At 46.8% G+C, this 12,149-nt stretch overlaps 1 protein-coding gene across 7 annotated transcripts in view; it reads left to right on the top strand.

Moving 5' to 3' along the window:
- Positions 1 to 9,043, top strand: part of LOC134995568 (oocyte zinc finger protein XlCOF7.1-like) — a 105,833-nt gene extending 96,790 nt beyond the window's left edge. For 4 of the 7 annotated variants that reach the window (XM_063951109.1, XM_063951116.1, XM_063951112.1 and 1 more), the window contains one exon: positions 4,441 to 6,014. In XM_063951109.1, coding sequence (XP_063807179.1) covers positions 4,441 to 5,063 — 623 coding nt within the window. In that variant the 3' untranslated portion in view covers positions 5,064 to 6,014. Of the gene's footprint in view, positions 1 to 4,440; positions 6,016 to 7,361; positions 7,682 to 7,882 lie in introns of those variants that run through there. The other 3 variants (XM_063951113.1, XM_063951120.1, XM_063951111.1) reach the window with 3 other exon arrangements.
- The last annotated feature ends 3,106 nt before the right edge of the window (positions 9,044 to 12,149 follow it).

Below are 12,149 nucleotides of genomic sequence, written 5' to 3'. Positions count from 1 at the left end.
GCCGGCGGTCGGGCTCCCGGCGCCGGTATGCTGGTCGCCGGGAGCCCGACTGCCGGCATATCGTAGTGAACCCCTTGAAAGAGCCGGCTGATCGTAAGATTGAGAATACGCTCAAATCCATGTACACGGCTTCAGGGGCTATACTGCGTCCCACTATTGCCAGTGCTTGAATTGCCAAAGCTATAGTAAAGTGGTCTGGCACCTTACTTGAAGATTTGGATATTATGGATAAGGATGATGTTGGCTTATTTTTGCACAACATTCAGGATTCAGCTTGTTTTCTGGTGGAATCCATGAAAGATCTGGGTTCCATGGCTGCAGGAATTTCTTCCTTGTCGGTCTCAGTGTGGCGAAGACTGTGGCTACGTCAATGGTCTGCCGACACAGAATCCAGAAAGTGTGGAGTCCCTACCGTATACAGGTCAGGCTCTCTTTGGGGAAGCACTAGATGCGTGGATTTTCACGGCTACAGCGGGTAAGTATCCCTTTCTTCCCTCAGCTGCTCCTGCTCCGAAGAAACCATTTTCTTCACCTACATCACAGCCCTTTCAGACTACAAAGCCCAGAAAGGCCAGGCCGTCCAACACCTTCTTTCGGTAGGTAGGCCCTAGTTCAAGAGACTCGCTACAGCAGGTTCCCAGGAACAGAAACCTATTTCAGGTACACCAAAGTCCTCCACATGACGGTGGACTGCTGGTCCCGGAGGTGGGGCCGGTGGAAGCGAGACTCAGGCAGTTCAGTCACGTTTGGGTGTCGTCCGGCCTGGATCCCTGGGTGCAAGATATTGTGTCCCAGGGGTACAGGCTGGAGTTTCAAAATCTCCCCCCTCACCGATTTTTCAAATCAGGTTTACCAGCTCTGCTGGCAGACAGGAAGGTCCTACAAGCTGCCGTTCAGAAGTTGGTGGAGTCACAAGTCATTGTTGCCCGTACCACCTCATATGCACAACAAGGGTTACTATTCGAACCTTCTCGTGGTACCGAAACTGGATGTTTCGGTCAGACCCATTCTGAACCTAAAGTCACTAAACCTCTTTCTGAAGGAGTTAAAGTTCAAAATGGAGTCTCTAAGAGCGGTGATATCAAGTCTGGAAGAGGGGGAATTCCTGGTATACCTGGATATCAAGGAAGCATACCTCCACATTCCGATCTGGCTGCCGCATCAGGCGTATCTCTGCTTTGCCTTGTTGGACTGTCATTTCCACTTCCAGGCCCTGCCATTCAGCCTCATAACGGCACCGAGGGTATTCACCAAGGTAATGGCAGAGATGATGGTTCTCCTTTGCAGACAGGGGGTGAACATCATTCCATATCTGGATGATCTGTTGATAAAGGCATCATCCAGGGAGAAACTATTGCGGTCCATTGTTTTCACGACCGATCTTTTCAATGTCCACGGTTGGATTCTGAACCTTCCAAAATCACACTTGGTACCAACGAGGAGGTTGTCCTTTCTGGGGATCATCCTCGAACCGGAAGAAAGGAGGGTATTTCTTCCACTGGAAAAAGCATTGGTGATACAAACAATGGTCCGGGATGTCCTGAAGCCAACCCGGGTGTTGGTTCATCAATGCATTCGCCTTCTGGGAAAGATGGCATTAATAATGTGCGGCATATGTGTAAGGGCAGTTATGTGTATAAGGGAATTAATAAAGGTTGGCAAATGTGTAAGGTGCATTATGTTTATAAGGACCTTAATAACATGTGTCACATGTGTAAGGGCCATTACTGTGTGGTATTAGGTGTATAAAGGCATTACTTACATTATGTGTGGCATTATGTGCATAAGGTACTCTACTGTGTGGTGTAGTGTATACAAAGGGCACTACGATGTGGTCTAATGTGAATAAAGCGCATTATGGTGTGGTGTAATGTAAATACAGGGCAATACTGTGAGGAGTAACGTACGTAAGGTAAAGTGGTAGTACTGTGTGATGTAACGTGAATATCGCATGATATAATGTGAATAAAGTTGCAATACTGTGTTAGCGTAATTTGAATTGGGGATACTGTGGTGTGGCCATGCCCCTTCCCAGCAAGAACATGTTCCTTTCATGCGCACTGTTCCTATTAAAAATATAGGGAGTAGGAGCCCCAAAATGAGGACCGCTGTGGGTGAGGGGTGACAGGTGATGGTGCTGGGAAAGAGCTGCTGAGTCAGAGGTGGAAATAGCGGCGGTGCTAGGGGGCACCAGCCAAAATCTTGCCTAGGGCATCATATTGGTTAGGGCTGGCTCTGCTGATGCTAGTCTGCGTTGATCATGAGGTGAATTGCTCACTATCAACATACACCTGGTAAAGATCAATAAGCCTGGTGCTAGTAAAGAAATGTATACAAATGATTGTGTCCTCCTGCTATAGCAATCTATTAAGCAAGGAATATAATTAGAGCCAAAAAGATAGAAAGAGTAATAAGTTCCCGGAGTACCGTATAGTCCCTCTGGCTTCTACTATCCAGCTGTGTGCCAGAGTATGAGGACAGGTTTACAGGCTAAGAATTGGATTTATAGGAAAGGTGCAGATGAAGCACAACAGAACCTGGCATTGGGAAAACAGCGGCCGATGCATCGTAGCACTTCGTATACAGATTCAGACTCATTCGCACACAGATGTACAAGTGTCGCACATCAAAATGATCAGTGCAATCTAGCAAAGTAGTTTATCGCTTTTAGTTGTTTTAAGACTTACATTTTGAGCAACTAAGTCCTCGCTGCAGCTGAGTCGCCCCAGACCTGGCACACCAAGAGGAGCTGTCTGGCCTGATGGAAGCCACAGTCTGTAGAATATATGCTCTTCAGTTTGGTAACTTTGAACCTTTGCAGAGGTTTCTCTCCAGAGGCTGACACTTAGGGGGGTATTCAATTGTTTGAAAAGTCAGTTGGGTGTCTGTTTTTTCATATCTAATAAACAAGAAAAAACAGACACCCAACCGACTTTTCAAACATTTGAATTCCTCCCATAGGGTTCTGATGGTAGCAGTCACATGTGCCCATCACGTGAGGTGTCAGAGGTAACAAGGCCCATTCTCAGTGGCGGAACTACCGCCAGTGCAAGCAGTGCCTTGCACTGGGGCCCACCACTGTCAAGGGGCCCAAAGCCAGAGCGGCATGTATTGAGTCAAACTGACTCATTACATGCCGCCTGGCTGCCGCTGTGTGCCGAGGAGAGGAGCGCACCGGCTACGGTGGGGGGGGGGGGGGGGGCAGCCAGGGAGAAGAATGAGGAGGAGGAGGAGGGAGGGGAACTCGGGAGCCGCAGCAGCGCAGTGTAATTGGTGGAGGTGTCGCAGCTGCTGTCCCTCTCCTTCACCATAGGCTGTCCTCCGCCACTGTGAATGCTGGGAAGCGCTTCCCAGCATTCACAGCGGCGGAGGGCAGCCTATGGTTAAGGAGAGGGACAGCAGCTGCGACACCTCCACCAATTACACTGCGCTGCTGCGGCTCCCGAGTTCCCCTCCCTCCTCCTCCTCCTTCTCATTCTTCTCCCTGGCTGCCCGGGATCTGCCAGAAGCTGCACGAGGAGCCTGAACCAGAGGAAACAGTATGTTTATTCTATCTATTCTGTCTATCTATTCTGTCTGCCGTAATGTGTAAAAAAGGGGACGCTGTCTGCCGTAGCGTGTAAAAAGGGAAGCTGTCTGCCGTAATGTGTAAAAAAAGGGGGCGCTGTCTGCCGTAATGTGTAAAAAAGGAGACGCTGTCTGCCGTAATGTGTAAAAAGGGGGACGCTGTCTGTCGTAATGTGTAAAAAAGGAACGCTGTCTGCCGTAATGTGTAAAAAGGGGAATCTGTCCGTCGTAAGGTGTAAAAGGGGCTCTACCTGTTGTAGTGGCGCTACCGTGCGGCATAATTTGAATAATGGAGACTACTGTGAACCGTTATATGAATTGGTATTATTTTGTGGCCACACCCCTTCCCCACGACGCCAAACAGCCTTCCATGTCCTGTGAGACTCTGCTAGCATCAGGTGTCTTTGTTTTGCTGAAATTTCGTCTTAGCGGTGCGACTAGGACGCACCGGGAGACCAGGCTAATTAATTTCATATGTGACACTTGCATATTTGTGTGCAACTGAGTCTCTGAATCTGTATATGTAGTGCCATGATTCAGCGGCTGTGGTTTTATTCCATGCCAAGTACCTTGGCGCTTCATATACAGACTCGTTTGCACACAGATATACAGGCGTCACATATTAAATTAATCCGCACAGTCTCTCGGTGCGTCCTAGTTGGCAAATTAAGATGCCAGAAGCTGTATGCCCTGGACCTGTCCTCTCACTCGTGGCAGGCATCTCCCGCTGTGTGGCGTATTGAGGCTAGATGTATGCGTACACATCTGTATCTATATCATACATATGTATAACTATTCAGTTTATTGCTCATGATGACGTGACTCATCCGCTGATGTATAGAGGGTTTATCTTAGCACTTTTGTCCCCAACAGGTCCGCACGCCTCCTCACACTATCCTGAGAAGATGCATCAGTGCCTGGAGTGTCAGCAATGTTTCCTTAATCATTCAGCCCTCGTCACCCATCAGCAGACTCATAGCGCCAGTAATCTGTATAGGTGCTCAGTTTGCGGAGTGCGTTTCACCTCCAGATTTGCTCTTACCGCCCACCAGCAATCACACGCTGAGGAAAGACTGATCCACTGTTACAGTGGGAAATCCTTTCATCAGAGGTCACTTCTTCTGAAATATAAGAGGACTCACACCGGGGAGAAGCCATTTTCCTGCCCGGAGTGCGGCAGATGTTTTACCGGCAGATCTGCTCTGATTATGCATCAGCGGATTCACTCTGGCGAGAAACCCTTTAGTTGTGCAGAATGTGGGAAGCGTTTCACGCAGAGATCCAACCTTGTGACGCACCAGCGCATCCACAGCGGGGAGAGGCCATTTAAGTGCACGGAATGCGCCAAATGTTTTATCCAGAAAATCGACCTTGTCAGGCATCAGCGCACTCACACCGCAGAGAGGCCGTTTATGTGTTCTCAGTGCGGCTGCTGCTTTTCTAATAGCTCAAGTCTTGGTCAACATCAGAGAGTTCACACCGGTCTAGGCGAATAAACTGTCCGTCACTAACGTAACAAGTCTTGTTTACAAACTGGAAATATAAGTTGACCTCTTTTCTTGCAAAATGCATTATAAGGTGCAGGGCTACATTTTTGGTCCTCAGTCCTGCGCATGTAGAAGGAGTTGTGTCCAGTTATGGATCCATCTAATAATGCGAATAGTGGATACAATGAAAACATTAATTACGTCTTGGACGTTGGGACGGTTTCTATTACTACTGTGACTTTTGTGTGTATCTGAATGTAATGATTACTTTGGTTTGTCATCACCTTCGAAAAAAACAACTGGAAGGTACAAAGGGCCTAATTTATGCAGAACTGAAAAGAGACGCCCACTGGACTCGTGTATTTGCACGTATGAGCGCGCAGCCATCTAAAGATACACGCCCCGAAAACGGCATGGCACGCCTGTGTTTTCCCAACCACTCCCCATAAACTCCCCGTTACCACCTCCAAACTTCCTGTCAATCACTCTGCAAGAAAGTCCTCAGTGCGAGCGGGAATCGCAGCGGCACCCTCGCGCATGCATATCGCGATCTCGGCACATGCCGCTAATCACTCCGTCGCGTGATAATTGGCTATTGCAAACAAACATGAATTTGGCCCAGAGTGCGCACACCTCAGTAGCGTACGATGAGGTCCGATTTCCACCATTTCAGGGGAGCTGGAAAAGTCAAGTTCTCTTGCTTGGCGCAAAAGGCTGCGCTCCCTCCCAACACAGGGTATGACGCTCTAAGGATGTATTCCCTACACCATCATATACATTCAATCTTGCCCCGTAAAAAATAATCTGCACCCCTTTCCACCTACCACTGTCACAGTTCCCCGCCCAAATCCAGTGCAATAATGGAACATTTGTGTAAATAAGAACGGGTGATGTCACACAAACAGCATAGACGCTCAGGGGTAAATTTACTAAGGTGGGAGATTTTTAGAACTGGTGATGTTGCCCATAGCAACCAATCAGATTATATCTATTATCTGCTAGAAGCAGCTAGATAAATGGTACGTAGAATCTGATTGGTTGCCATGGGCAACATCACCAGTTCTAAAAATCTCCCACCTTAGTAAATTTACCCCTCAGTCTTTTGTGGAACATTAACTATAATTAAACATTTTAGTTAGTGAGTTATACAATGACTATGTTATGGTGCTTCTCTTCTTTATACAATGCAGCTTATCAGCTCAGTAGGATTTAGTGATATCACTAGATACGCCTCAGTAGACACAAGAGTGTAGCTCATCAGTCACTAGGGAGCAATGATGTCCCTCATTCCTAGTGGTACAATAAGGCATCTCCAGGAACATGGGATCAGCTTTCCCTGTGTGTGTCATTTCCTCTATAGCCTACAGGTGTCAGTGTTGCTATTACTACCCATGTAGAGGGATAAGCGGTGAGCCATCACTGTGTATGTTTCCCTGATCAGATAGTATGCAATGTGCTGTTCTATGCTATATAACTCAACATGTAACCTGATTATGTTAATAGTTTTTCTGTTCTGCCTTTAAATTACTCTTTATTCTGCACTTATGAACAGTTTTCCCATTTACACCAGAGTGAGTTTGGCCACAGAGGTACCGTGTGACCTGCGACCTGGCACTGGAAGCCTCCCCCCCCCACCCCTTCCTCCTCTGCATGTAATTCATGTAATACAAGTGTAGGCGATCCTCTTTCCAGCATTCTATCTATTCAGCCGCCATTGTATTCATGCCCTAGCCTTATACCTGATTTCTGAGTCTTCGGTGTGGAATCAGGCCTTACTAATATCTAGGTAATCTCCATCTACGTCTCCATCTCTATTATTACATCAGTCACCTGACTACGAGGTAATCACACCCTGATGTGTAGACGTGCCAGAGAGGTGTGGCCCTGTCATAGCTGCAGCTGGCATCTGCCCGTCCTGGTGCCTGCTGTACAGGTTACCTGTTACCCACTCACTATGGGGCACAGAGGGCGTCTGTCCCATTACACACACTTACCTCTCTATACCATGGTATAAATGATAGTACATAGGGGCAGGTTATTTCTCAGCATGGCTGTGAGGGACCTGTAATATCACCAGCAATGGTGCCGTACCCTGCGGCCAGGAGATCAAACAGCAGGAGGAGACATTTGGAGCATACATTGTTATAGTGATTAGTGATTTCCCAATAATGTCCCTCTGATAGTGATCACTGTATATCATGTACAGGCCGTGCTTAGTGACAATACATCTGTCTGTGTTCCTGGAGGGTTATTGTGTTCTGTCTGTGTGGTCTGATTATGGATTATCTAATCTCTCATCATCTACAGTTCTAGATCAGACACAGTATAAAGGTGCAGACTGTGTTCCAGCAGTGATGGATGAGAAGTCATTCTTTACAAGGATTGAGAGTGGTCACCACCGTAGATTTAACTTGCATCACCAAATCTTTCCGAGCAGTGACTGTTACTCATCCTGCCAACTTCCTCCTACATGTATTCTATACTGTCCTAATACTGTTCTGGCCCGTTCTTGGTGTTTTCCATTTAATGAGAGGAGGCGACAGATTCAGAAACATTCTAGTAATGTAAAATGAAAGATGGCTGCGTCTCTTGTGCTGTACTCAATTAAATGACAGTTTTTTTTACTACGTTCCGTTTATGTGTTTAATACATCCTAAACTAGACTCCAGTGTTATGTGGGACTGACAGGGTTAATATAAATAATACACGTGATATATTTTAAAACCCGATGTCTGAGTTGTACATATGCATATGTATGTATAGTTTATCACACGCAACACATCTGTTCATATACAGAGGGTTTATCTTAGTACTTTTGTCCCCAACAGGTCCGCACGCCTCCTCACACTATCCTGAGAAGACACATCAGTGCTCGGAGTGTCAGCAATGTTTCCCTAATCATTCAGCCCTCGTCACCCATCAGCAGACGCATAGTGCCAGTAATCTGTATAGATGCTCAGATTGCGGAGTGCGTTTTAGCTCCAGATTGGCTCTTACCGCTCACTTGCAATCACACACTGAGGACAAACTGTTTCCCTGCTCTTACTGTGGGAAATCCTTTCCACAGAGGTCACGTCTCTTGTCACATAAGAGGACTCACACCGGGGAGAGGCCATTTTCATGCGCGGTGTGTGGGAGACGTTTTACCAGAAGGTATGGACTTACTATACACCAGCGGATTCACTCTGGCGAGAAGCCGTTTACGTGCACAGTGTGCGGCAAATGTTTTATCCAGAATGCCGAGCTTTTGAAGCATCAGCGCACTCACACCGGGGAGAGGCCGTTCTCGTGTTCCCAGTGTGGTCGCTGCTTTTCTGATAGCTCAAATCTTTGGCATCATAAGAAGACTCACACCGATCTATGTGAATAAACTGCCCGTCACATACATAACAAGATGTTATGCATCTGCAGACAGACATCTTTTCCCAGCGAATGCAAGAGTTTGAATTGCGCAAGGGGTTGTGTCCAGTTTTAGAGCCATGTAAAAATGGGCATTGTGGATACAATAGAAACATCCCTTGAATATCCCACCTACTTCCACTTTTTGGCGTAACGTAGTTTAGTTATGGGAGTGAAGGATATCAGAACTGTCTCTGGGCCTGATTCTGATTAGAGAATAAAGTAAGAGCAGGCAACTGTGCACCTGGACAACATATGTTGCAATGCATAGGGGGCAAATACATACATTTTTTACATGCAGGGTAAATACTGTCTGCTTCTACATGTGGCCCACAAGGCTGATCAGCTTTATGTTGACAGTGCAATCTAGATAATACTTTGTACACACTCATCTCACATCTAATATATCTGCAGTTTTACCAAGGTGTACGCCTTCTTACTTTATTCCCTATTGAGAACCATGCCCTGTCTTATATGTGTTACTTTCATGTGTTTGTATTGATTACATTCAGGAGGGGGTGCAATAGAGAGGTTCCTGGACTGAGAAGGGACAACTGCTTCCCAAGCATTTTCAGGGAGGGTGTCTGATGGGGTTCAGTACGATATGCCGGCGGTCGGGCTCCCGGCGACCAGCATACCGGCGCCGGGAGCCCGACCGCTGGCTTACCGACAGTGTGGCGAGCGCAAATGAGCCCCTTGCGGGCTCGCTGCGCTCGCCACGCTACGGGCACGGTGGCACGCTACGCGCGCCACACTATTTTATTCTCCCTCCAGGGGGGTCGTGGACCCCCACGAGGGAGAATAAGTGTCGGTATGCCGGCTGTCGGGATCCCGGCGCCGGTATACTGTGCGCCGGGATCCCGTCAGTCGGCATACTGAAGACCACCCGTCTGATGTCAGCTCCGGCCCGATCAGCCTGATTCTATCGTACTGTAGGAGTAAGTTCTGGGCTGAATTTTAGCAGCTCAGCGTACACATAGGATCACACACTTGCATGGCGAATATGCATTTCCCCTGGAGGCGTCGACTATCTGAACGCAGGACAGCAAAATTAGCAGCCCAGTGATCAGATCTGAATGACCCCCAAAGTCTGTGCACTTTCAGTTATTAATCCAGCAGCAGGGGTGCTCTCCTCAGCTAGACCCAAAGTCCATCATTTGCAAGTATAGCCATAGATAATCATGTAGAGAGCACACACTAGGCTTCTAATTAGCAGTGTTTAGTAAAGCATTTGGGATGGTGGTGCAGTAATCATGATTAAGGGGCCCTACACACTCGGCGATGCGCCGCCGAGGTGCCCGACGGCCGATACGGCCGACGAGCAACCCGGCGGCGGGGGGGCAGTGACGGGGGGAGTGAAGTTTCTTCACTCCCCCCGTCACCCGGCTGCATTGAAGTGCAGGCAAATATGGACGAGATCGTCCATATTGGCCTGCATGCACAGCCGACGGGAGATCAGCGATGAACGAGCGCGGGGACGCGCATCGTTCATCGCTGGAGTCTCCACACTGAAAGATATGAACGAGTTCTCGTTCATTTATGAACGAGATCGTTCATATCTTTCAGAATATCGGCCAGTGTGTAGGGCCTATAAGACACTTGCAGAGGATCGAAATGTGGAACAGTGATTTTACGGATATGCTTTATTAAACACGGCTATTTAGAAGTTTGGGGAGTGCATCTCTATAGATTAATTTATGTATACGTATAATAAAGTTGTAATGGTTTTGTTTGTACATAATTTACTTGAGTAAACAAGAATTTTTTAAACAAACTGTGAACTATGGAAACCCAAAAAAGTCTGATTTTTTTTTTTTGTTCGTTCTGGCATAACGCAAAATCTACAAGGTGAATTTGGATGACGTTTTCACTATTCCATAGCTTAGTGACCTAGAAAGAAACTGAGGTATGTATGATCTCAATGTGACACTAGGTCGAGGAGCAATAAAGAAAAAAACAGACACATGCAGTGTTCAGGTTCCTCAAGCCCATACTTCCCAACATGACCCTCTCCAGGAGGGACACAATGCTCTGCTTCTGGACTTTCTCTTTCTCTATGATTGCCGGCACCTGTGTTGAACAGGTAACTGGATAAGAAAGGTGTTTCACCACAGGTGCTGGCAATCATACATTATTAGGGAAGTCCAGGAGCAGAGCATTCTGTCCCTCCTGGAGAGGGTCATGTTGGGAGGTATGCTCAAGCCCAAAATCACTATAGGTATATACATATAATTTTTTTGGGGACAAATATATTTCATGGGACTGTTTATGAACTATGCAGATATTAAATATTTTTTGGCAGAATTTGCACAGGCTCCTCAAGTCCAAAATGACTAGGTATATAAATATATATGTACGATATATACAATACATGCAGATGTGTCCACGTACATTGCTGCCCGCAATGCGTAAATACCGTGGCACAGCGTATAGTAGTGGGAGCATGCAAATGCACGCTCCCGCTATAAGTATAGTATACCAGGGCAGAGGAGACGGAGGAGGTAGCTCCTGCTACCCGTAACTATTCCAGGGCAAGCCGGTAGCAGGCCCCGCTACCTATAGCAGATAATGGGAGCCTGCTGGCTGCGGGAGGCTGCACTTGTACGCATTGTGGCAGCACCATGAAACGCAGCAAGGATGAATAAGGACACACCTTCATATTGCAAACCCAGAATGCAAGCAGTTATATATGTATGCATATATAAATACATACATAGATATATTGTATGTGTATATATATATATATATATACATATATATCAAGATCTGTTACACAGGGAAATCTAACTATATAATAAGCACTAATCAGCCAGCTTATCTTGACTCATGACGTTACAGTATGCATGTCAATCCAGTAGATTGCGCACCATGACAAATACTACATATCATAGAGTTGCTGGTCATGTTACTTGCAACCTTCCAGTGTTACTGTAGGTTAAGTAGCAACAGATTTGGGATTTACAAGATAATATTTGTTTGACTAAAATAGGATTTTGGTACTTACTGGTAAATCCTTTTCTCTTAGACCGTAGAGGATGCTGGGGACTCCAAAAGGACCATGGGGTATAGACGAATCCGCAGGAGCTTTTGGCACACTATAAAGACTTAAACTGGGTGTGAACTGGCTCCTCCCTCTATGCCCCTCCTCCAGACCTCAGTTAGAAAACTGTGCCCAGGAGAGATGGACATTTCGAGGAAAGAATGTATTGTTATAACACAGTGAGTGTCCTACCAGCTCACACCTCAAACACACCGTAGAACGTGGCATTCAGTAGAATACCAGCCAACGGTATGCACAAAAACACAGCCACATGCTGAGAGAATATGTAACACAACCCGTGTGTCCACATAAACAAAAATACGACCCCGCATGCCATGGCATGAACAACGGTATCAAACGCCTGACACAGAAAAACACATCACTAGGGTGTAATCCAAATCAATAACTGCAGACACAGTACGCACTGGGACGGGCGCCCAGCATCCTCTACGGACTAAGAGAAAAGGATTTACCGGTAAGTACCAAAATCCTATTTTCTCATACGTCCTAGAGGATGCTGGGGACTCCAAAATGACCATGGGGATTATACCAAAGCTCCAAACCGGGCGGGAGAGTGCGGACGACTCTGCAGCACCGCATGAGCCAACAAAACGGTCCCCAACAATCAGGAAATCAAACTTGTAGAGCAAAGCAAA

Source organism: Pseudophryne corroboree, chromosome 2 (assembly GCF_028390025.1).
Source record: "Pseudophryne corroboree isolate aPseCor3 chromosome 2, aPseCor3.hap2, whole genome shotgun sequence".
NCBI lineage: Eukaryota > Metazoa > Chordata > Amphibia > Anura > Myobatrachidae > Pseudophryne > Pseudophryne corroboree.
This window is presented reverse-complemented; position numbering and strand designations above follow the sequence as displayed.